We start from the raw sequence: 23,251 nt of genomic DNA, 5'->3' as shown, positions 1-23,251 counted from the left end.
TCCGTGTAAGTCGAAATTTACGTTAAAAAGTTTGTTTTTATCAACAATCATAGGAATATCTCATACACCAACAATTTTTTTCATGAAGATGACAAGCTAACAATGTGTCTTGGGAGCATCCAGTGTGGCATCACAATACAATTAGCCATAATATGTTAAGTCCATGACCGTATATATCGGTATCAGATTTTGAAGTTATATCGGGATATCGGTTAAAAAAGTAATTCTCCGACAATTCTACTGTATTGTTTTAGTCATCACGTGAAAAACCTTGCTGTACTGAACTTGTCAGTTAGAATGAGCTAGCATGTTGTTACATGCCAAAATGTAGCGGCGGGCAATAAGATTCACAGATTCAGGGCGTCCCCAAGTTACGAACAAGTCCCGCATGCTACGCTAGCAACATAACACCGAAATTCCGTGTAAGTCGAAATTTACGTAAAATCGTTGTTGTTTTTGTTAATGATTACGAGAATATTTCTGCCACCAGAATTTTTTTTCGTGACGATAACGAGCTAAAAATATGTTTTGGGAGTACAGTTGTCCGACATTATCGGGAAGCTGATAATGAAAAACCCATGTTGATATTATCGGTTTCGGCTCAATATGCATGGTGCCTTCAAAGTGAATGTAGAAGCCTTCTGCCTTTGTACAAGGGTGGGTCACAGCTTACCACAGCAGTTATACTTATTGACCATTAGATGTCACCAAATTAAGATGCTTGGGATTTGCTATTTGAGCTTGTTAATGAATAAAGCATCCAGTGGGCCATCACAATACCATTAGCCATAATATTTTAAGTCCATGACCGCATATATCGGTATCGGTTCGATATCGGTATCAGATTTTTGGAGTTGGACAATATCGGGATATCGGTTTAAAAGTCATTACCGGACTTATCCACTGTATTTTTCTAGTTATTGTGCGAAAAACTAGCTGTATTGAGCTCATCAGTAAGAACGAGCGTAAAAAACTGCTGTATTGAACTTATCAGTAAGAACGAGCTACATGCTAACAAGTTACGAATCAGTTCCGTTGCTACGCTAGCGACATAACCCCAAATTTACGCTTGAGTCGAATTTCACTTTTAAAAGTTGAAATTTACGTCAAAATCGTTGTTTTTGTCAACGATGACGAGAATATTTCATCCACGAACCTTTTTTTCGTGACGATAACGGGCTTATAATGTCTCTTGTCAGTTATGATTATTGACCATTAGATGTCTCCAAACTAAGACGCTTGGGATTTGTTGTGAGAGCATGATCATTATTTCTAAACCATTTTAAGGTGGTCCCTTTCTGACTCCTTTGCAAAAATTCCTCCTTAATATGAAGCTGGCTGGAGCTAATTTCCACGCTCTTTGCTCTGATTGGCCGTCGGTACAGTTGGTGTGTTGGTCGGAAATTCCCGGTCGTTGGCAGACCGTGTGAAAATGACACCAAGCGTTCCTATTTCACAATTATACAAAAATGCTGGAGTTGTCCGATATTATCCGTCGATAAAAGCAATTTTGAAAAATATCGGAGCATTTCAGCATCGGTTTTGTGTCTGTATGTATGCTTGGTTATGGTGTTATACTTATATAGCTATAAGTTAATGCACAAATCTGCAGCCTTTGAGCATGGGTTGGTCACAGCTTAGCACAACAGCTGTGCTGTGAAAGACCTTAATCACTCGTGTTGCACTATTAAAATGAATAACAAATGAAATATAATGAATTATAAACTCATTGCATGCAACTACTGTGTCACCAGATAGAAATAGTCACTAACAAAAGTAATAAACACATAATTATAATGAAACGTATGTGCAAAAGCCGAGCAAAATGCATCTTGGGAATCGTCATCACATCTTTTAACAGTTTTTATTTTTCACAGAATGTTTATTTCATTTGGAAAGCCTTGAAGTTGTTACATTTATTAAAGATTCCAGTGGGGCATCACAATACAATTAGCCATGAAATGTTAAGTCCACGACCGCATATATCGGTATCCGATTTTTTGAGTTGGACAATATCGGGATATTGGTTAAAAAGTCATTATCGAACAACTCTACTTTCGATTTGTGTGTGTGTGAGAAACTATCTGCAGTTGGGCATGGCATTAAATATGTTTAAAGTGGGATTATAAAGATTTAAATGAGAAACCCTGTTGAAGGTTTCGCCAATGAAACAGGTCTTGACTGGATTGGAGTTATTGAAGTTATGTTCAAAAAAGGTGATGTTTTTCTTAAAAAGACTTTGGTATACTTCATCACCCCACCCCCCAAAAAATGTTGTTTGATTGACAACAACAACAACATCTGAAATATGCAGCAAAATTGTTGACTAATCTGCAGCCCTACACCCAATACAAAGGCAAATCAACAGCTGTGTGTTTTCATCCTTCTTTTTCTTCATACTACTGGACAATGTGTCTCGCAGTCAATCCCAGCGAACATTGAGGCAAGCAAAATTTTATAGTCACATTGACACCGTCACTGAGTTGGGATTAAATGCTGCCTGCGCTGACGTCGGGTGGGTAACTGTGACTCATCGGTGACCTGGCATGTGTTTATTTTAGTCTTTTTCAGCCGTGCAACCGACAAATCTGCTTGACCAATGAGAGGCTAGCAGCAGTTTGTGTCTCTGGGTGGGTGGGGAGAGACTAAGGGGTATGGTAGGTTTAAATAGCAATTTAATACCTGATAATTTCCTTTGTGAAGTTGGTCCCCCATCTGATGCAAATTTATGGAACATCTATGTCATTCACAGTTCTTTTATAGGGCAATCTGAGCTCAACCAGCCCACCATTTTGATTAAAAATAACTGAAAATGGTGTCTATCGTTTGTGGTACGTTTGTGCTGTAAAAAAATTTCGTTTGTGCAGCTAGCGTTTTTGAGATATTAATTTCAAGTGATGACGTCACGCAGCCCCCCATTAATTGCAAAATAGACCTGAAGGGGTGCAGTTTTTCTGACTTTTTTGTGGTTATGGCAGTTTTTTTTTGGTGGATATTTTTGTAGTTTTTTTTTTTTGCAGTTTCCAGTTTTTCCAGTTTTTTTTTTTTTTTTTGCATTTTATGCTCTTTTCGCAAGCATTTCAATAAAATGTTCGCCATTTTGGGTTTCCATGGTTTTTCAGACTTTTTTTGTGGTTTTGGTGAGTTTTTTGGTGGATTTTTTATTTTGAATTTTTCTTTGTGCGTTTTCCATGGTTTTCTGACTTTTTTTGTGGTTTTCCAATTTATTTATATTTCATTCACAGATGGGGGATTGCGTGCATTTTAAGGCATTTCTGCGTCACTATTGTCAATTTTGCATTTTCACGCTGTTTTCGCAAGGATTTTAAAAATATGTTTGCTTTTTTTTTTTTTGCGTTTTCCATGCTTTTTCCTGACATTTTTGTGGTTTTGGCGTTTTTTTTGTGTAATTTTTTGTTTTGCAGTTTCCAGTTTTTTTTTGTTTTCCACTTTTTTGCTATTTTAGCAAGGATTAAAAAAAAGTTGTCTTAGCGTTTTTCACGGTTGTTCTGACTTTTTTTGTGGTCTTGGCGGGGTTTTTGGTTGATTTTTTGAACAGTTTTTGCAGTTTTTATTATTTTCTGTTTTTTCTTTTTTTGTTTGTTTTGCATTTTTATGCTGTTTTAGCAAGGATTAAAAAAGGTTTGCTTTTCTGCGTTTTACATGCTTTTTTACTCTTGAGGTTTTGGCGGGTTTTTTGGGTGTTTTTTGTACAGTTTTCCAGTTTCTAGTTTTTTTCGGGGTTTGTTTTGAATTGTTATGCGTTTTTTGCAAGTATTTCAAAAAAGTCTTTGCTTTTTTGGGTTTTCCATGGTTTTTCAGATTTTTTTTCTGGTTTTGGCAATTTTTGGGTAGATATTTTTTTAAAGTTATTTTGCAGTTTCCAGTTTTTTCTGTTTTTTGTTTTGCTTTTTATGCTCTTTTCGCAAGCATTTAAAAAAAGTGTGCTCTTTATGCGTTTTCCATGGTTTTCTGCCTTTTTTTTTGTTTGTTTTCCAATTCTTTAGAATTTTATATCTTTTTCACAGTGGGTGGAGTGCATGCATTTTAAGGCATTTCTGTGTCACTACTGTCAATTTTGCATTTTCATCCGTTTTCGCAAGAATTTAAAAAACTGTTTGCTTTTTTTGCGTTTTCCATGATTTTTCTGACTCTTTTGTGATTTTGGCGTTTTTTGTGTGTGCATTTTTTGTACAGCTTTTTGCAGTTTCCTGTTTATGTTTCTGTTTTATTTGTGCATTTTTATGCTGTTTTAGCAATGATAAAAACAGTTGGCTTTTTTTGCGTTTTTTTTCATGGTTTTTCTGACTTTTCTGTGGTTTTGGTGTTTTTTTGGGGTAGGTTTTTTATAGTACAGTTTTTGCAGTTTCTAGTTTTTTTCCTGGTTTTTTTTTTGCATATTTATGCTGTTTTGGCAAGTATTTCAATAAAATGTTCGCATTTTTGGGTTTCCACGGGTGTTCTGACTTTTTGTGGTCTTGGCGGGGTTTTAGTGGATTTTTTGAACAGTTTTGGCAGTTTCTAGTTTTTTCTGGGTTTGTTTTGCATTGTTATGCTGTTTTCGCAAGGATTTCAATAAAATGTTCGCCATTTTGGGTTTCCATGGTTTTTCAGACTTTTTTTGTGGTTTTGGTGAGTTTTTTGGTGGATTTTTTTGTACAGTTTTTGGTATTCTTATTTTTTTTTATGCTGTTTTAATAAGTATTTAGTAAAAGGTTTGCTTTTCTGCGTTTTCCATGGATTTGGGACATTTTGGGTGGTGTTTTTTGTTGTTGTTGGGTTTTTTTCCATTGTTATGCTGTTTTCACAAGGATTTTAATAAAATGTCTGCTTTTTTGGATTTTTCATCGTTTTTCCTAACTTTTGTTCTTGTTTTGGCGGGTTTTTTGGTGGATTTTTATTGCACAGTTTTTACAGTTTCCAGTTTATTCTGTTTTTTTAGGGCATTTCTATGCTGTTTTCACAACGATTTCAATAAAATGTTCGCCATTTGGGGTTTTCCATGTTTTTTTCTGACTTTTTTTGTAGTTTTGGTAAGTTTTTTGGTGGATTTTTTTGTACAGTTTTTGCAGTTTTTGGTTTTTTTATTTTTTTATGCTGTTTTAATAAGTATTAAAAAGGGCTGTTTTTCTGCGTTTATCATGGTTTTTCGGACATTTTGGGTGGTGTTTTTTTTGGTGGAGTTTTTTTTTTGTATTTTTTGCAGTTTCTATTTTTTTCAGTTTTTTTTTCATTGTCATGCTGTTTCACAAGGATTTTAATAAAATGTTAGATTTTTTGGTTTTTGCATCGTTTTTCCTGATTTTTTTGTAGTTTTGGTGGGTTTAGGTGGATTTTTATTGTACAGTTTTTGCAGTTTCAAGTTTATTCTGTTCTTTTGTGGGGGGGATTTTTATGCTGTTTTCACAACGATTTCAAGAAAATGTTTGCTTTTTTGCATTTTTCATGGTTTTCTGACTTTTTTTTGTGGTTTTGTAATTTTTATATTTTGCTTACGGCGGGGGGCTGGCATTGATTTTAAGGCATTTCTGGGTCACTTCCTGTCAATTTTGGGGCTTTTACAGGTCACTTCCTGTTGATACCTGGTCATTTGATTTCTCATTGGAAATGAAGGGGGATGCTTATGTCAAATTTTGTTGCGCCTTGATTTCCTGAATTGTTTTTGACGCGTAAACGATGTGAATCGAATAAAAATGTAACACTTTTGAAATATGAATGTTTTTGCCATTGGAAATGAATAGGGCTTTTTTGTGAAACAACATGTTTTGACACAACTGTAAACATTAGGGGCGAAAACGAAGAATCGGTCAAAGTGTGTAGGCTGCTTTGCAAAGCATGCCCATGAATGAACCTCCTGATGGACCGCCCTCTCCAGAGCCCTCCGAACAGACTTTACCAAGATGGCTGAGAAGTCTGATTCCTTAAGTAAACCAACTCATTATGTAGTTTTAGGTGATTTTGCTGTTGTTATTTATTCGACCCGTAGCATCTCAGCTTGGCCTTTTTGGAACACTTGGCTAAACGGGTGCATGGTATAACTCCATTTTGTGCTAGTTCTCAGATTGGATTATAGTTGGGAATTTCAGCAAATTTCAATTGTTACAATTGTTAAAGCAACAAACAACTGTTCTGAGGTTAAAACATACCTGCATGCCTCCGAGGCTAAGTAGGCTCCACCAGTCCCGATCCAGGCCAAACACAAAGGCGTTGGCCAAGCCATGGAGAGGAGCAGAAAGGACGTGCAACAGAGTGAGGGAGAAGGATGGATCCAGTGGGTGGAGGGCATTATGAAGCCTGGTGGAACAGAGTTTGACAATGTTAAGTTTCAAAATCACATTGTCGGACCGTAGTTACCATGGCGACGTAGATTTACTGAATTTTAACACTGCCTTAGTTGATGTCCACAGCCAACAAAGACTAGGTATGTCCCAGATCTGATCACATGATCAGAAATCGGGCCGGAACACCTCATTTTTAGAAGATCGGAATCGGGTGAAAAATGTAATATCAGTTTCTTTTGACTGGATTAGACATCTAGCGCAGTCAGTAGCAGCCAGAGAGCTAAGTATTGTAATGGAAGATTTTGCTGGCCACCTGTTGGTTCTTTTATTTTTTTAATACGATATATCGATTCTTGGTGGTAGCAAATCTATAACCAGATATCCTTCTGCTCTGAATAGGAATGAGCTTATCACTAGTAGACGTCCAATCCATTCTAAGTAGGTGGAGCTAAAAAGAGGATGGATACTGCAACAATACAATGATCAAAAACACAGAAGTCATTTTCAGAATGGTTTCAGAAGAACAAAATACATGTGTCACGGAAATTCAAGTTTGAACTCCAAGACAAGTGTTACCTCGATAGCTCGATTAGAGAAATGAATACGACACACCAAAGATTGCCTGCTTCAAAGACTTTATAAACATGATATATCAAGGGTACAAAATGATGTGATTCAGCCAGGAGCTGTGATCACCCAGAAGTACAAAGAAGTACAATAGAGGCTGGACATTTATACTGTTGAAAGGCGGTTACCAAAGGATGCTTACTGTGAAACGATACCTATGAAAACGAAAGTGAAACTTAAAAGTGCATGTGACACAAAAAAGCATGTTCATTTCATAATACGCGCGGTATTTTATGCTCCTGAATGATATGGACCGCTTGGATGTGTGTGGAAGCGATCGCTATATTTATTTAGTTTTTTGAATGAAAATGAGCGACTTCCGGCTTCGGTCTTGCATTGACGAGGAGGGCGCTGAGACGTGTACGGTTGAAGGCGTCCTCTTCACTCTACAGCCTTACTGTTGTGTATGAGGACTAAGGATTCAGCTGATTTTGCGGATTAATACGTTTATTTTTTGCATCACGCCAGCCAAACGGCTGCAGAAAAATGGAGTTTTGGAGTTTGAAAAGGTTCCCATTCACCGTGGATATTGGCCAAAACAAGACCTACGATTGTGGGACCATTGGACTTACGAGGAAGTGAGTAAACATCTTGTTTTGTATTATGTCAAATACGAATACAGCGATTACAAAGTAAACACTACAAACTTTCTTTAAATGAAGGACTACTTACGTTTGATCATTGATAGGCATATAAAAAGCTCCTCGTGCACATTAGCTGCACAACAACTGCAGCCGCCCTCCTCCGGGGAACTAGCTATAAATTGCTCTCCGCCGGGCGGTTTGCCAGTACGCAAAGACAATCGACAACCCAGTCGTCATGTCAAATAATCCGGGCTAGTTATGTGTGATTTTACGCTTCGAAGACTTTGAAACATCACTCGGTTCGGGTTAGCATGTCGGCTCGCTGTCACGCCTCTTGGTTTGTTTACATTCTCCGAAGCCGGGGAAGGGAAATGACATATGTCCAATTTAGGTGTCATAAAATATCGTTCGGGAGGTGCGACAGTATAGGTGAAGTCGACAGTTTTGACCATTATGGAGTAAATTTGCCATGTCGTCCTGAATAAGTGCATTTTTATTATTTCATATTCCATTTAGCATAAGACTTATTTGTCATGAACATGCCATTTATTTAGCAATTGGGGAAAATACTTGGATAAAAAGAATATCCTGTAAAAATATTGAAGTAAAGAGACAGAAAGAATGACATTTTGCAGCTCTCTTCGTTGCGTTTTCCTCATTGTGAATAATTCCCCCTCAATGGGCTGACTGGTCCTTCTCCAGCCATTTATTTAGATATTGGGGAAAAATACTTGGATAAAAAGAATATCCTGTAAAAATATTGGAGTAGAGAGACTGAAACAATGACATTTTGCGGCTCTCTTCGTCGCATTTTCCTCGTTGTGAATAATTCCCCCTCAATGGGCTGCATACTAAATCAGATGAAATCGTGACTCCGCTGACGTCATCCACCTGTTGGGGAAGCTAGAGCCCTATAATGGTAGGCTTGGCTAACCGGCAGATTAAAAGACTAATTTCTCGTCATTTGCTCTTTGCTAAATTGTTGTATATAGTCAAATCGTCTCAAAATATGATTCTAATTCACATAATAATGCTATTTAAGACTTTTTTTCTCCTGTCGTATGCTCTTTAAGTATCAACCCTGGTGGTTTTCCACAGAAAAACTTCTACAGTAGGGGAAAAAAACACCTCAAGTTATGACCTTGAACACCGGCTCTGGCTAGAACGATGATGCGCTCAGTCTGATAAGCCACAGTCGCCCATTGTATTCATTCAAGGCATATTGGAAAACACAGGAACATAACAGTCCATATTTAGGCATATTGTGATACAGTCTACAATAGTCAAGGCAATGGGAAGGCCCACTCAAACAGGTTAATATAACAATGATGCTCCATGCGACAATGTTCTCATGCAAGCATAACAAAAGCATACAAAATATGATGGATACAGTGGGGCAAATAAGTATTTAGTTAACCACTAATTGTGCAAGTTCTCCCACTTGAAAATATAAGAGAGGCCTGTAATTGTCGGCCTGTAATTGTTAACCTGTGCAAACCTCAACCATGAGAAACAGAATGTGGAAAAAAAAACTGAAAATCACATTGTACGATTTTTGAAGAATTTATTTGCAAATCATGGAGGAAAATAAGTATTTGGTCTATACCAAAAGTTCATCTCAATACTTTGTTATGTACCCTTTGTTGGCAATAATGGAGGCCAAACGTTTTCTGTAACTCTTCACAAGCTTTTCACACACTGTTGCTGGTATTTTGGCCCATTCCTCCATGCAGATCTCCTCTAGAGCAGTGATGTTTTGGGTCTGTCGTTGGGCAACACGGACTTTCAACTCCATCCTCACCCTGTGGCGTCAAAATGATAACAAGAACGGTGAGCAAAAATCCCAGAACCACACGGGGGGACCTAATGAATGACCTACAGAGAGCTGGGACCACAGTAACAAAGGCTACTATCAGCAACACAATGCGCCGCCAGGGACTCAAATCCTGCACTGCCAGACGTGTCCCCCCGCTGAAGAAAGTACACGGCCAGGCCCGTCTGCGGTTCGCTAGAGAGCATTTGGATGATCCAGAAGAGGACTGGGAGAATGTGTTATGGTCAGATGAAACCAAAATAGAACTTTTTCGTAGAAACACAGGTTCTCTTGTTCGGAGGAAAAAGAATACTGAATTGCACCATACCCACTGTGAAGCAGACATCATGCTTTGGGGCTGTTTTTTCTGCAAAGGGACCAGGACGACTGATCTGTGTAAAGGAAAGAATGAATGGGGCCATGTATCGAGAGATTTTAAGTGAAAATCTCCTTCAATTAGCAAGGGCATTGAAGATGAGACGTGGCTGGGTCTTTCAGCATGACAATGATCCCAAACACACATCCAGAGCAGCAAAGGAGTGGCTTCATAAGAAGCATTTCAAGGTCCTGGAGTGGCCTAGCCAGCCTCCAGGTTGCAACCCCATAGAAAATCTGCGGAGGGAGTTGAAAGTCTGTGTTGCCCAACGACAGCCCCAAAACATCACTGCTCTAGAGGAGATCTGCATGGAGGAATGGGCCAAAATACCAGCAACAGTGCATGAAAAGCTTGTGAAGAGTTACAGAAAACGTTTGGCCTCCGTTATTGCCAAAAAAGGGTACATAACAAAGTATTGAGATGAACTTTTGGTATTGACCAAATACTTATTTTCCACCATGATTTGCAAATAAATTCTTTAAAAATCAAACAATGTGATTTTCTTTTTTTCTTTTTTTCTTTCCACATTCTGTCTCTCATGGTTGAGGTTTAACCATGTTGACAATTACAGGCCTCTCTAGTATTTTCAAGAGGGAGAACTTGCACAATTAGTGGTTGACTAAATACTTATTTGCCCCTCTGTAATGGTTGTGTTTTAAGCATGAATAAAATTCTCTCGCAACATGTTCTGGAGTGACCAAATCAAAGTCCAGACTTGAACCCCATTGAGATGCTGTGGCATGACCCAAAGACAGCGATTCATGCCAAACATCCCAGGAATCTGACTGAACTACAGCAGTTTTGTAGAGAAGAATGGGCAAAGATTTGTCCTGATATATGTGCCAGACTGAGCTGCAGCTACAGTAAGCGTCTGATTGAAGTTATTGCTGCCAAAGGGGGGTGGGGCGCACAAAATATTAAATCTGAAGGTTCATTTATTTTGCCCTCTTCTGTCATTGATTGCTTACTATCCTCATCAAAATATGAAAAACAATAAATGTTTGGGTGGTTTTAGTTAAAGCAGACTGGTTTTTCATCTGTGTGATTTTGACAAAGACCAGATCACATTTGATGGGGATTTTATGCAGAAATGTGAGAAATTCCAAATTGTTCAGATACTTTTTTATACCACTGTATGTTCAGAATGCATTACATTTTGATATTGTACGTCAGCTTGCACCGTGGCAGTGTTTGGGTCGTGTCACTCATGTGAGATGTGCTGCTCTTAGTTAAAGCAGTTTTTTCATCTGTGTGATTTTGACAAAGATAAGAACACATTTGATGGTGATTTTATGCAGAAATGTGAGAAATTCCAGAAAGTTGAGATACTTTTTCATACCAGTGTATATGGATATATTGTCACACTCCTTATCGTTAAATGTAATCGTGCGGCATCCGGAGCTAAGGCACGGTAACGGCGTAGGCTAACATGAGGGTGTGCTTAGTTCTGTCTTTTCTGGGAATCTACTCGGAAATGTTAAGATAAGGTCGAAGCCCGTGAAGACACGAACGGAAGGAGAAAGGATAGGAAAAGGCAGCGAGCGTGAGGTTGACAGATCAACCGGAAGGAAGCGCCGGGAAGGGGACAAGTGAGTGACGGAGCGAGAAGGAAGGGTGAAAACGAGAGGTAATGAGAGGGAGCGAGCGAGCGAGCTTCGCAGGCGGCGGAGGGGCGGGAGGGGGATAGTGCCGGAGGAAAACGAGGGAGGGCGAAAAGGAGCGAGGCGAGCTTTATATCAGCGTTTAAGAGCCCATTAGGCAGCGCGAGACGTCTGGGCTGACACATTCTTGGCTGCCGCTTCGACAGCACGCGGCACTTTACAAGGGCGGCGGGAAGCGGAGAGGCGGAAAAGTGGCAGATCGCTCCGTTCTGTCTCGCATCCGCCGTTCGCCCCCAACCCGTTCCGTATACATTTCTCCACCGCGACGCTTCTATTGCCAATTTATCGGGTCCCTCCTTGACTCGCGAGCCGACATTCGGCTCCGCTCAAGGTTGCCTCGTCGGGAACAAATTCGAAGGATGCCGGCTGGCAATTGACCCCGGATTAACCCCGTATTAGTCCTTCTCGCCGGTTAGCGTGTCCCTAATGTTTTTTTTATTGATCTATTAGCCGGGGAATCAAAGTGTACGGCGCCGGAGGCAATCTCGGCGCAAGGCGGCGCGAAAATAAGTGGCCGCCGACGTTGACCTCGGCGCTCGGAAAGTCATCCCCGGGCTGCTTTCGTGCCGCCTGGGAGGAATACAAACGCTTGGTCATAGGAGGAAAAACAACAAAAGTTGTTTTGAAACCGCAGTGGCTCTTCATCACTGACACTTAAAGACTTGTAGGCTCTAATAGGTGAACTGAAATATGTTATTAGAAACACATAAAATATTGCCATTGATTTAATAATCTATAATATTTAGTACATGTTTTGACCTGGTAGGTGCCATGTTTTATGCGTGCAATGGACGCTGGGGGTGATGACGCAGTTGGGCTGGACTGAGAATAGCTGCGCTAGCTAGCTAGCGAAGCTAGTACGACGACTAGCATGATTTTGTCACATTCTGCTGCTGGTCAGATTGTTTTGTTCTAGAGTTGTGGTATGAGTTCCGGATGTTGTACCTACATCCATTCCAGCTCATCACTAGTGTCTTTAAACCAGACATGTCGAAAGTCAGGCCCGGGGGCCAAATGCGGCCCGTGGTCAAATTTCATCCGGCCCCCTAGCCTCTATCATAAAATCAATAACATCTGGCCCGCACACAGACTTAATAAATCGGTCAGCAGAACTGCAACCAGCATATGAAGTAGCTCACACACGAAATGCTGCTCCTCATTTACCCACTAAAAGGCAGCAGCACTTTAACCCTTTATTGCCAAATGTATCACACTTGATACACCTAAAATTTCATGATTTTCAGACTAATTTAGAATTTTGACATTTATTTTGGGGGGAAAAAAAAGATGGATGCAAGTCAACACATGCTTCTGCAGGTTCCATAAGAAAAAAACATGATTTAGCATGGGTTATAGATATTAGAGCGCTTATTACACATATTAATTTTGACTTTTCTTTTCACAAATTTGAAAAAAAGGTTTCATTAGGACCTTATTTTTCAAATTTTGGGATTCTCTGATAATTGCTTCATGTTGCAGGTATTTAAGGGCTAAGCAACATTACTCCGTGTGACAAATTCCGATTCTTGAATGATACCAGTTAAAGCGGAAATAAAACAGTCAGCGCAGTGTTCGGGACGCAATGAGGAACGGACCGAGAGTAAATATGTTCAACTCAAACGCTAGATTAAAAAAAAATAATAATAATAATAATACCTGACTGCGGCCGCTAGCCGCTACAAACAGCACCCAGTTGCTAGTTGCTACAAACATACAGCAAAATACGGCTATGGTAGATATCACATATATGTAGAACTAGATGCGAAATGACAGACGACGGTAGCACTAGTAAACAGGCGCCATCTTAAAGCAGTAGACTTCTCCAGAAGGCTCTGTTGTAGCGAACCTAGTTACCGTATTGGCCCGAATATAAGACGGCCCTGATTATAAGACGACCCCCTCTTTTTCAAGAATCAAGTTTGAAGAAAGACTTTTTGAACACCAAATGAATTTTTATACAAAAAATAATTACAGTATATCTGAAACTAATGATTATAACAATATATTTGAGAGAAAAATCATGTTATTTTGCCTCATTCAAATCTTAATATCTAAACATTTAAATATGTAAACTAAAGTGCAATCACATTCATAAATGATTGGCTTCTGGATTTTGAAATGTAGATAAACCAATCTATTGTGATAAAACAACAAAATTGCAGTAACTGCATTAAACATCAAAGTGAAGTCTAACTAACTGTAGTCTTGAAACAAATCTGAATAAGGAAAAACATTGCAATAAAATAATGCAAACTAGTTAAACTGGAGATTGGCTGAGATCTGTCATGACAGAACATCGCTTCAATGATATCTGGCGCCATCTAGCGTCGTGAATGGGTATAATGTCTAGACCTTGAATATAAGACGACCCCCACTTTTTCAGGCTTATTTCAATGCAAAAAACACCGTCTTATATTCGGGCCAATACGGTACTTTGTTTTCACAGATTTCTGTACTATTTCGCATTTTTGTAGTGTTACCGCTGTACTTAATCATCGTTTTACACATTCTGCATATGCACATTTACGAATTAGCTAATTATCTTAGCACTCGGCGCTAACAGTTAACATCTCAAAAACAACAACAATAAAGGCTCAACAGTACATAAGGGTCCTGTACTCACCTCTTTTAGACGCACACGGGTTTTAGCAACACACTCAGGACATTTTTCAATTGACATTACTTGAAACTACTGCTGGACATCTGAAAGACTAGGAGCAACGAACTATATGTCTTCCCTTCTTACTCAAAAACAACTTGTGCACAGAAGTGCCACCGCCGGGTCCCTGCCTGTCTCATACACAAATTTATTTTTCAGTCTTTTGAAAAGGAGTAAATCTCTCGCTCAGTAACCGGCAGCATCCATCATCGTGTTGTGCGTGCGTCCGTTAAAGGTGTCCGGGCGGCAGACGTGTCTTGAATTTCGTTCCGCTACGAGCGGCTGTCATAAAGTTATAAGTTTTTGAACCTTTAAGAAGCGTAATCACAATGCATCTAATAATCGATTTTTTGGAACTCCCTTACAAGATATGGACTAGCTGCCATTTGATAGTTTGTATATCGCTTGGTTGCATCACTGCCTTGTTTTTTTTCGTTCGTCTGCCTCTCAGCGCGGTTTTCCTTCGTTTTGTTGTTGTTGTTTTTTTAACAATCCCGACCAACAGTCACGGACCCTTTTTTTGTCTTCCTTTTCGCGTTTTTACGTATTTTTGTGTGTGTGTGTAAAATTAACCCTTGTACGCAACCCCTCTTTTATTGTAGTCTGCTATTTGGGGTTGTAACTTGCTTCCACATTCGCGTGCTGTAACAGATTTGTTGGTTTTCTCCTTCCCCACTGCATGCAGCGACAGTGCGGAGTCCACAGCCGTCACTGTCAATAGACGAACACTACCGGTGTTCTGCAATTCCCTCCTACGCGCAGAGACGTCCAACACATGCGGGTTAAAAGCAGCGAGTAATTACTATTTGTGTTTCTATTGAGTCATTTATCACCTTTTCATTGCCTCTAAATACTTTTTGCATGTGTTTCCCTCTCTTACTTTTCAGCATTGTGTTTTCATTTGGTAGCTTTAAAGCAGATTGTTGATCTGTTGACCACATTCCTCACGTAGCGTATTTAAACCACTCTTATTTGATATTACTATGTTCAAGTATTTTCTTAAGGATTTTTTTATGACGTTTTGCCTGTATGCATCTAAACAAAACAAGCTGAAAGTGCAAGGTTGTACTTTGGGTGTCAAACTCGCCTCTTGTAGAACGTTTCGCCGGTGGAGCACATTTTGGCAGAACATCGGTTTTGTCCTACTACGTCTCATCTCATCATTCCTCATTCCTGTTCATTTTGCTTTTTCTGCTTGTTTTGTGAAATAGCGACAGTGCTGTCATGCTCATTAATGTTCCTCTCGGGTTCAAATTGAAAGGGCTGAACAGATGACATGTTTATGTGGCTAGAGTCATACCCTGGAAGCCCGGCAGTGTAGCCCAGTGAAGTCACCGCCCTGAGACGTCAACAACAATGGCGACCTACTAGTTAAACTAATTTTATAAATTGTAAAAAAATCAAGAACATCATGAGAGATTTTAATTAGGGCTGTCAAACGATTAAAATTTTTAATCAACTTAATTACAGCTTAAAAATTAATCGTAATTAATCGCAATTAATCGCAATTCAAACCATCTATAAGATAAGCCATATTTTTCTGTAAATTATTGTTGGAATGGAAAGATAAGACACAAGATGGATATATACATTCAACATACGGTACATAAGGACTGTATTTGTTTATTATAACAATAAATCAACAGGATGGCATTAACATTATTAACATTCTGTTAAAGCAATCCATGGATAGAAAGACGTAGTACTTAAAAGAAAAAATGTTAGTACAAGTTATAGAAATTTTATATTAAAACCCCTCTCAATGTTTTCGTTTTAATAAAATTTGTAAAATTTTCAATCAAAAAATAAACTAGTAGCCCACCATTGTTGATGTCAATAATTACTTACACAATGCTCATGGGTGCTGAAGCCTATAAAATCAGTCGCACCCAAGCGCCAGCAGAGGGCGGCAAAACTCCATAAAACACAACAAGTGAGCGTTTCACTGTACTGTCATTTAAATCTGTCTAAGCGGGGCATCTGCGTTAATTGTGTCAAATATTTTAACGTGATTAATTTAAAAAATTAATTAACGTCCGTTAACGCGATAATTTTGACAGCCCTAATTTTAATATCAATTTTTTTTCAACTCATTCTAACGTTTATCTTTTAAGAACTACAAGTCTTTCTATCTGTGGTTCCCACATTTTATATCTAGAGTGCTTTTTAAGACACGCAAAGACCCTCCACACCGCAATTTCTAGAGGGACTTATTTAGGAGACCGAAGAGCAGTGAGTTACAGTAATCGAGCCGGGAAGTGACTAGACTAGAGACAAGAGTGGAAGCTGTATGCCGGGTGAAAGAAGGGAGGAGGCGAGAAATATTGCAAAGGTGGAAGTAGCCTGATCTAGTGATGTCGTTGATATAGGAGCGGACAGAGAGCGTGCTGTTTAGGATGACACCCAGACTCTTAACCTGAGTAGAGGGAGAGATTGGTACAGTGCCCTCCATAATTATTGGCACCCTTGTTTTTTTTTTTTTAGCTTCTAATATTTTTTTAAAATTCAAATAATATGGGACCTTAATGGAAAAAAAGAGAAAAATCCAACCTTCAATACAAGTGCATTTATTCAGTGGGGGAAAAAATCCCACATAAAGAAATAATTATTTGACATCAAATAATGTGTGTCACAATTATTAGCACCCCTGGTGTTAATACTTTGTACAACCCCCTTTTGCCAACAAAACAAGGTCTGGGGACTAAGATGGCCATGGGAGGAGCTGGATTTTGGGTCTGGTGAACCATTTCTGTGCAGATTTGGCCATATGTTTAGGGTCATTGTCTTGCTGAAAGACCCAGTGATGACACATGGTCCCAGGCTTCAACTGGGACCATGTGCTTTGGTCAGATGAGACCAAGATTGAGCTTTTTGGAACCAAACACTCTAAGTGGGTCTGGCGTGCCACGAAAGATGCGCATGCTGAAAAGCACCTCATACCCACTGTGAAGTATGGGGGTGGGTCAGTGATGCTGTGGAGCTGTTTCGCTTCCAAAGGCCCTGGGAACCTTGTTAGGGTGCATGGCATCATGAATGCTTTGAAATACCAGGACATTTGAAATCAAAATCGGTTGCCCTCTCCCCGAAAGCTGAAGATGGGTCGTCACTGGGTCTTTCAGCAAGACAATGACCCTAAACATATGGCCAAATCTACACAGAAATGGTTCAACAGACACAAAATCAAGCTTCTCCCATGGCCATCTCAGTCCCCAGACCTCAACCCCATTGAAAACCTGTGGGGTCACCTGAAGAGGAGAGTACAGAGGAGAGGACCCAGGTCTCTGGATGATTTAGAGAGATTCCGCAAAGAGGAATGGCTGAAGATCCCTCTTTCTGTCTTTTCTCATCTTGTGAAACATTATAGGAGACGATTAGGTGCTGTTTTGTTGGCAAAAGGGGGTTGTACAAAGTATTAACACCAGGGGTGCTAATAATTGTGACACACATTATTTGATCTCAAATAATTATTTCTTTATGTGGGATTTTTTTCCCCCCACTGAATAAATGCACTTGTATTGAAGGTTGGATTTTTCTCTTTTTTTCCGTTAAGGTCCCATATTATTTAGAAAAAAAAAAATATTAGAAGCTAAAAAACACATAATTATTATAAATCCAATAATTATGGAGGGCACTGTATCTGCTTGAATACGATGGCGGAATGCAGAGCGGTACTTGTAGATAGGTAATTTGCCGGGTACTGGGTATTTACAGGTCACTTCCCATTTATTTGACCTAACCCCAAAATGAACAGCAACAGTGTTGTTGAGTTTTCTAATTTTGGACTGCAAAAAAAAAAAAAAAAAACCTGAAGACAAAACTGCAGGTGAACAAGCGCAGAAGATGATTATGCAGATTTCTCTGCAAATCTTCTTATAATCCTCCTCTTATCCTCTTTGCGGCAGAAGGTTGGAAGGTTTATTTTCTATTAATCTGTCGCCACTTACCTTCAAAAACACATTTAGAAAAAAGTTGTGAGGGGAAGACGCGAAGAATACCACCCACGCACCGCGAGGTTGGCAACTGGGGGCAGGAACCTCTGGGTACCTCACGATACTACACGATTTGAGATACAAGGCTCAAGATCATGATTATCTCACAATGTGGCGATGTAATAATTATCGATCCATGAGTTTATCACTCGTTGACGTTCAATTCATTTGAAGTGGGAGGGTTGCAGATTTTGCGAGCAACCTGTTAGCTACTCTTTCTTCTTTTTAAAACGATATATCGATTCTTGGCAGGAGTATATCGATAACCTTTTGAGTTACAAAGCATCATGATAAACAGTCATGTGAAAAAATTAGGGTACCCCATGAAATATTCAGTTCTGAATTAAGAAATGTTCACATATCGATGTCTGATATTGCTTTTCTTTATCTCGGGAAAAGAAAGTGATTTAATTGCAGGGATACAGCAAAAAAATAACATTGTTTTACTCATTAAACCAAATTTATTAACAAAAATGCATATTCTAATTGAGGAAAAAGTTAGGACACTCTACCACTTAATAGCTAGTGTTACCCGCTTTGACTGAAATAACTTAAGTGAGACACATTTTGTAGCCATCTACCAGTCTTTGACGTCGGTCTGAAGAGAGTTTGCCCCACTCCTCAATGCAGAATACTTTCAACAGTGACTGTTAAAGTTAGAGGTGTGCGAAAGTTCCGATTCTTAGATTATTCGCGATTCGGCTGTGGAAGATTCGAGAACGATTCGCAAACATCCAAATTCCGACTATTGAAATATGTCAAGTAAAGCGGAAGTAAAACAGACTCAGCGCGCTGCGCGGTCTTCGGGACGCAATGAGGAACGGAGCGAGAGTAGCTAGACATCATGCTTCTCATTACCCGGCTCCTCGGGTAATGCCAATGCTCAACTCATGGCTCTAGCTCAACTCATGCCGCGAGATAAAAAAACAACAACATACCCGACTGCTGCCGACAGCTGCAACAAAGTACGTCCACATAATGTAACAGTAGATATCATATTTATATAGGACTAGATGCACAATTGACTTGGTGGCGATAGCAGCACGTGGACAGAAAGCTAGATACGGGCGTTAGTAAGCGGCCGCCATCTTAAAGCAGTAGACTTCCCTGCAAGGCTGTTGTAGCGTGCCTTCCAAGCGAACCTAATTAACTTTTTAGCTGAAATACTCCTAAATCGGTAAAATATTGACTTGAATCTATCTTTAAAATATTTTAAAACTTTCACATGTCGAAAGTAGACAAAAGGGAAATTATGGAATAATGGGGAGCAATTTTAACAACTGTTACGGTTGATTCACAACATTAAATTAATTGAATGTAGTTTAAAGCAGCTGATACAGAATGGGGATTTGAGTATATTATTTATTGTTTTTAACTGTTAACTTGATACTGAAATAGTCGTTTATTTAAGCCTGCGAGGCTTTTTTTTTTTTAACAGTTTTTGTAACTAATGTACAAAACATTAAAAGCAGCTAATAGCGGGGGGGGGGGGGGGGGGGGGTCATCAATAATCGATTTATAATCGAATCGTAGCCTCTGAATCGTAATCGAATCGTTAGGTGCCCAAAGATTCCCACCTCTAGTTGAAGTGAGAGAGAACACCATTGTGAGATCAAAGGAGCTGTCTGAGGCCTTCAGAAAGAAGATTGTAGACGCTTATGAATCAGGTAAGGGATTTAATAAAATCTCAAAAGAAAATGAAATCAGGCATTCCACTCTCAGGAAAATAGTCTACAAGTAGAGGACCTTCAAAACAACTGCCAACACGCCCAGGTCTGGCCGTCCAAGCAAGTTCACTCCGAAGATGCAAAAAGAAGTCTCCAAAAGCCTTAAAATTTCATTACGGGACCTACAGCAGGCACTTGCTACTGTTGATGTGAAAGTGCATGCCTCTACAGTCAGTTTAACCTTCATGGGAGGTGTGCAAGGTGGAAATTTTTGCTCTCCAAGAAGAACGTGAAGGCCAGACTGATGTTTGCCAGAATGAATGTAGACAAAGACCGGAACTTGTGGAATAGTGTTCTTTGGACAGATTAATCTAAAATTGAATTATTTGGACACCAGAACAGAGGACATTTTTGGCGTATACCCAACACAGCATTCCAGGAAAAGAACCTCATACCAACTGTGAAGCATGGAGGTGGAAGTGTCATGGTTTGGGGATGCTTTGCTGCAGCAGGGCCTGGGCAGCTCACCTTGCCTGGCACGGCCAAACTGTTCTCCCGGTATTTTTCAAACACCAGGAGAACAGTCTGGGACCCAGCCCCTCAATGGCCTCTCAAGCCAGAACAAACGTATATTTGCGTGACGTGTTCTTAACGAGCAACGTCACTTTTGCGCGTCGGAAGTCATCTCCACAACAACACAGATGGCGAACGGGACAGCCAAGAATATGTTCCAATCCGCGGTGAATTCCGTTTTAAATGACTAAAAACACATCGACACAAGTTATTGACAACATCTGTCTCGCGCTAGCCATGTTGAATAAACTTCTCAGTTCTCCGCTCTTCACGTATATTACTTCCTTGCGCTAGAATTTCTTGGAGCTTTTCCAACGTCATGTCCACCCGTTGCTGATTGGTCCACTCCGCTGTCTGTTTGCTGTGGCTTGCTCCGCCCTGGGAATTTGATCCGCGGAATGGTCGCCAGACTCTATAGCTGGAACAGCGGTGAGTCTGGAGTTCCAGGCAACAGCTCACCATCATTGAATCCACCATGAATTCTATCATGAATCAGAGGGTGATTGAGGAACATATGAGATCATCTGTGGAAAAATTAAACCTGAAGAGAAACTGGACCCTGCAACATAACAATGACCCAATAACAGTAAATCCACCAAGGATTGGCTGAAAAGGAAGAAATGAGTCCTGAAATGGTCGAGTCAAAGCCCAGATCTTAATCCCATTGAGATGCTGTGTGGTGACTGGAAACGGGCGGTACATGCAAGAAACCCCTCAAACATATCACAGCTGAAAGTATTCTGCGTTGAGGATTAGGGTAAACTATCTTCAGACCGATGTCAAAGACTGGTAAATGGCTACAAAAGGTGTCTCACTGAAGTTAAGTGGGTAAAAGGGGGTAATACTAGCTATTAGGTGGTAGGGTGTCCTAGATTTTTCCTCAGTTAGAAGATGGATTTTTGTTGATAAATTTGGTTTAACACCGGAAGTCCCAGGTTTTTTGGCCTATAAAGAAAGACCAGAAAGGCGTCAAATGACCCAGTTAGCAAACTGACTACTTGGCTTTGTCAAATAATAGACCACTCAAACAAGCAATCAAGCAGACAACCCCCCTACACACTCCTGTGGAGTCGCTGCCTAGGTGTGAAAGGAGGGTTACACTCTGGATAGCTGCAATTAGCATCTTGAATATTTGCAAATCCAGGGCTCCCTTGGCTTTGTCAAACAAAGAGGAACACGGAGATGGCCACTCGCCTTGTTCTACAATGTGAATGACAAGGCAGCACTGAACGCATATGTGTTGTATCAGGCATGCACCGGAAGGCAAGAGAGACGGGTGGACTTCTTGGTGGGTCTTGCAAAGGAATTGGCTGACTCTCATGTGGGCGCAAAGAAGGCGCAGAAGGAAAAATTGCTTCAGCCACAACCTTCGGGAAAAGGGCGGAGTGTCACACACCACATAAAAAATCTTTTGTTTTGTTTGTTATTACACCGTCCCTTGGATAGTATATAGTTTCTTTTGTTGTCTTTTTCACATACGTTTCTTGATTGAATAAAAAGCTTTTTTGTGCAAAAAATGACTTGTGCTTCATCAGCCATCCATCATCAGCAATATTACAATTACAGCTCCATACATACAGTGGGGCAAATAAGTATTTCGTCAACCACCAATTGTGCAAGTTCTCCTACTTGAAAAGATTAGAGAGGCCTGTAATTGTCAACATGGGTAAACCTCAACCATGAGCGACAGAATGTGGGGGGAAAAAAAGAAAATCACATTGTTTGATTTTTAAATGTATTTGCAAATCATGGTGGAAAATAAGTATTTGGTCAATATCAAAAGTTAATCTCAATACTTTGTTATGTACCCTTTGTTGGCAATAACTGATGCGAAACGTTTACTGTTACTCTTCACAAGCTTTTCACACACTGTTGCTGGTATTTTGGCCCATTCCTCCATGCAGATCTCCTCTAGAGCAGTGATGTTTTGGGGCTGTCATTGGGCAACACGGACTTTCAACCCCCTCCACAGATTTTCTATGGGGTTGAGATCTGGAGACTGGCTAGGCCACTCCAGGACCTTGAAATGCTTCTTACGAAGCCACTCCTTTGTTGTCCTGGCTGTGTGTTTGGGATCATTGTCATGCTGAAAGACCCAGCCACGTCTCATCTTCAATGCCCTTGCTGATGGAAGGAGATTTTTACTCAAAATCTTTCGATACATGGCCCCATTCATTCTTTCCTTTTACACAGATCGGTCGTCCCGGTCCCTTTGCAGAAAAACAGCTCCAAAGCATGATGTTTCCACCCCCATGCTTCACAGTGGGTATGGTGTTCTTCGGATGCAATTCAGTATTCTTTCTCCTCCAAACATGAGAACCTGTGTTTCTACCAAAAAGTTCTATTTTGGTTTCATCTGATCATAACACATTCTCCCAGTCCTCTTCTGGATCATCCAAATGCTCTCTAGCGAACCGCATACCGGCCTGGACGTGTACTGGCTTCACAGGGGGACGCGTCTGGCAGTGCAGGATTTGAGTCCCTGGCGGCGCATTGTGCTACTGATGGTAGCCTTTGTTACTGTGGTCCCAGCTCTCCGAAGGTCATTCAATAGGTCCCCCCGTGTGGTTCTGGGATTTTTGCTCACCGTTCTTGTTATCATTTTGACGCCACGGGGTGAGATCTCGCATGGAGCCCCAGATCGAGGGAGATTATCAGTGGTCTTGTTTGTCTTCCATTTTCTAATAATTACATCAAGCGCTTTACCTATTGCAGATTCAGTCTTCCCAGCCTGGTGCAGGTCTATAATTTTGTCTCTGGTGTCCTTCGACAGCTCTTTGGTCTTGGCCATAGTGGAGTTTGGAGTGTGACTGACTGAGGTTGTTATAGGTGTTATAGGTGTTATAGGTGTTATGTGGACAGTTGTCATTTATACCGATGAGTTAAAACAAGTGCCATTAATACAGGTAACGAGTCGTGCCTCGTTAGACCTCGTTAAAAGAAGTTAGACCTCTTTGACTGCCAGAAATCTTGCTTGTTTGTAGGTGACCAAATACTTATTTTCCACTCATTGTTGAGGTT

General features: G+C 40.1%; 1 protein-coding gene across 2 annotated transcripts in view; it reads right to left on the bottom strand.

The window, feature by feature from the left end:
* The window catches only part of si:dkey-100n23.5, a 244,013-nt gene that overhangs the window by 29,198 nt on the left and 191,564 nt on the right, over positions 1-23,251 (bottom strand). For both annotated transcript variants that reach the window (XM_057853479.1, XM_057853481.1), the window contains one exon: positions 6,147-6,294. In XM_057853479.1, coding sequence (XP_057709462.1) covers positions 6,147-6,294 — 148 coding nt within the window. The remainder of the gene's footprint in view (positions 1-6,146; positions 6,295-23,251) is intronic.

This window comes from Corythoichthys intestinalis, chromosome 12 (genome assembly GCF_030265065.1).
Source record: "Corythoichthys intestinalis isolate RoL2023-P3 chromosome 12, ASM3026506v1, whole genome shotgun sequence".
Classification (NCBI taxonomy): domain Eukaryota; kingdom Metazoa; phylum Chordata; class Actinopteri; order Syngnathiformes; family Syngnathidae; genus Corythoichthys; species Corythoichthys intestinalis.
Note: the sequence above shows the minus strand (reverse complement) of the source record. Positions and strands in the feature narration are given on the sequence as shown.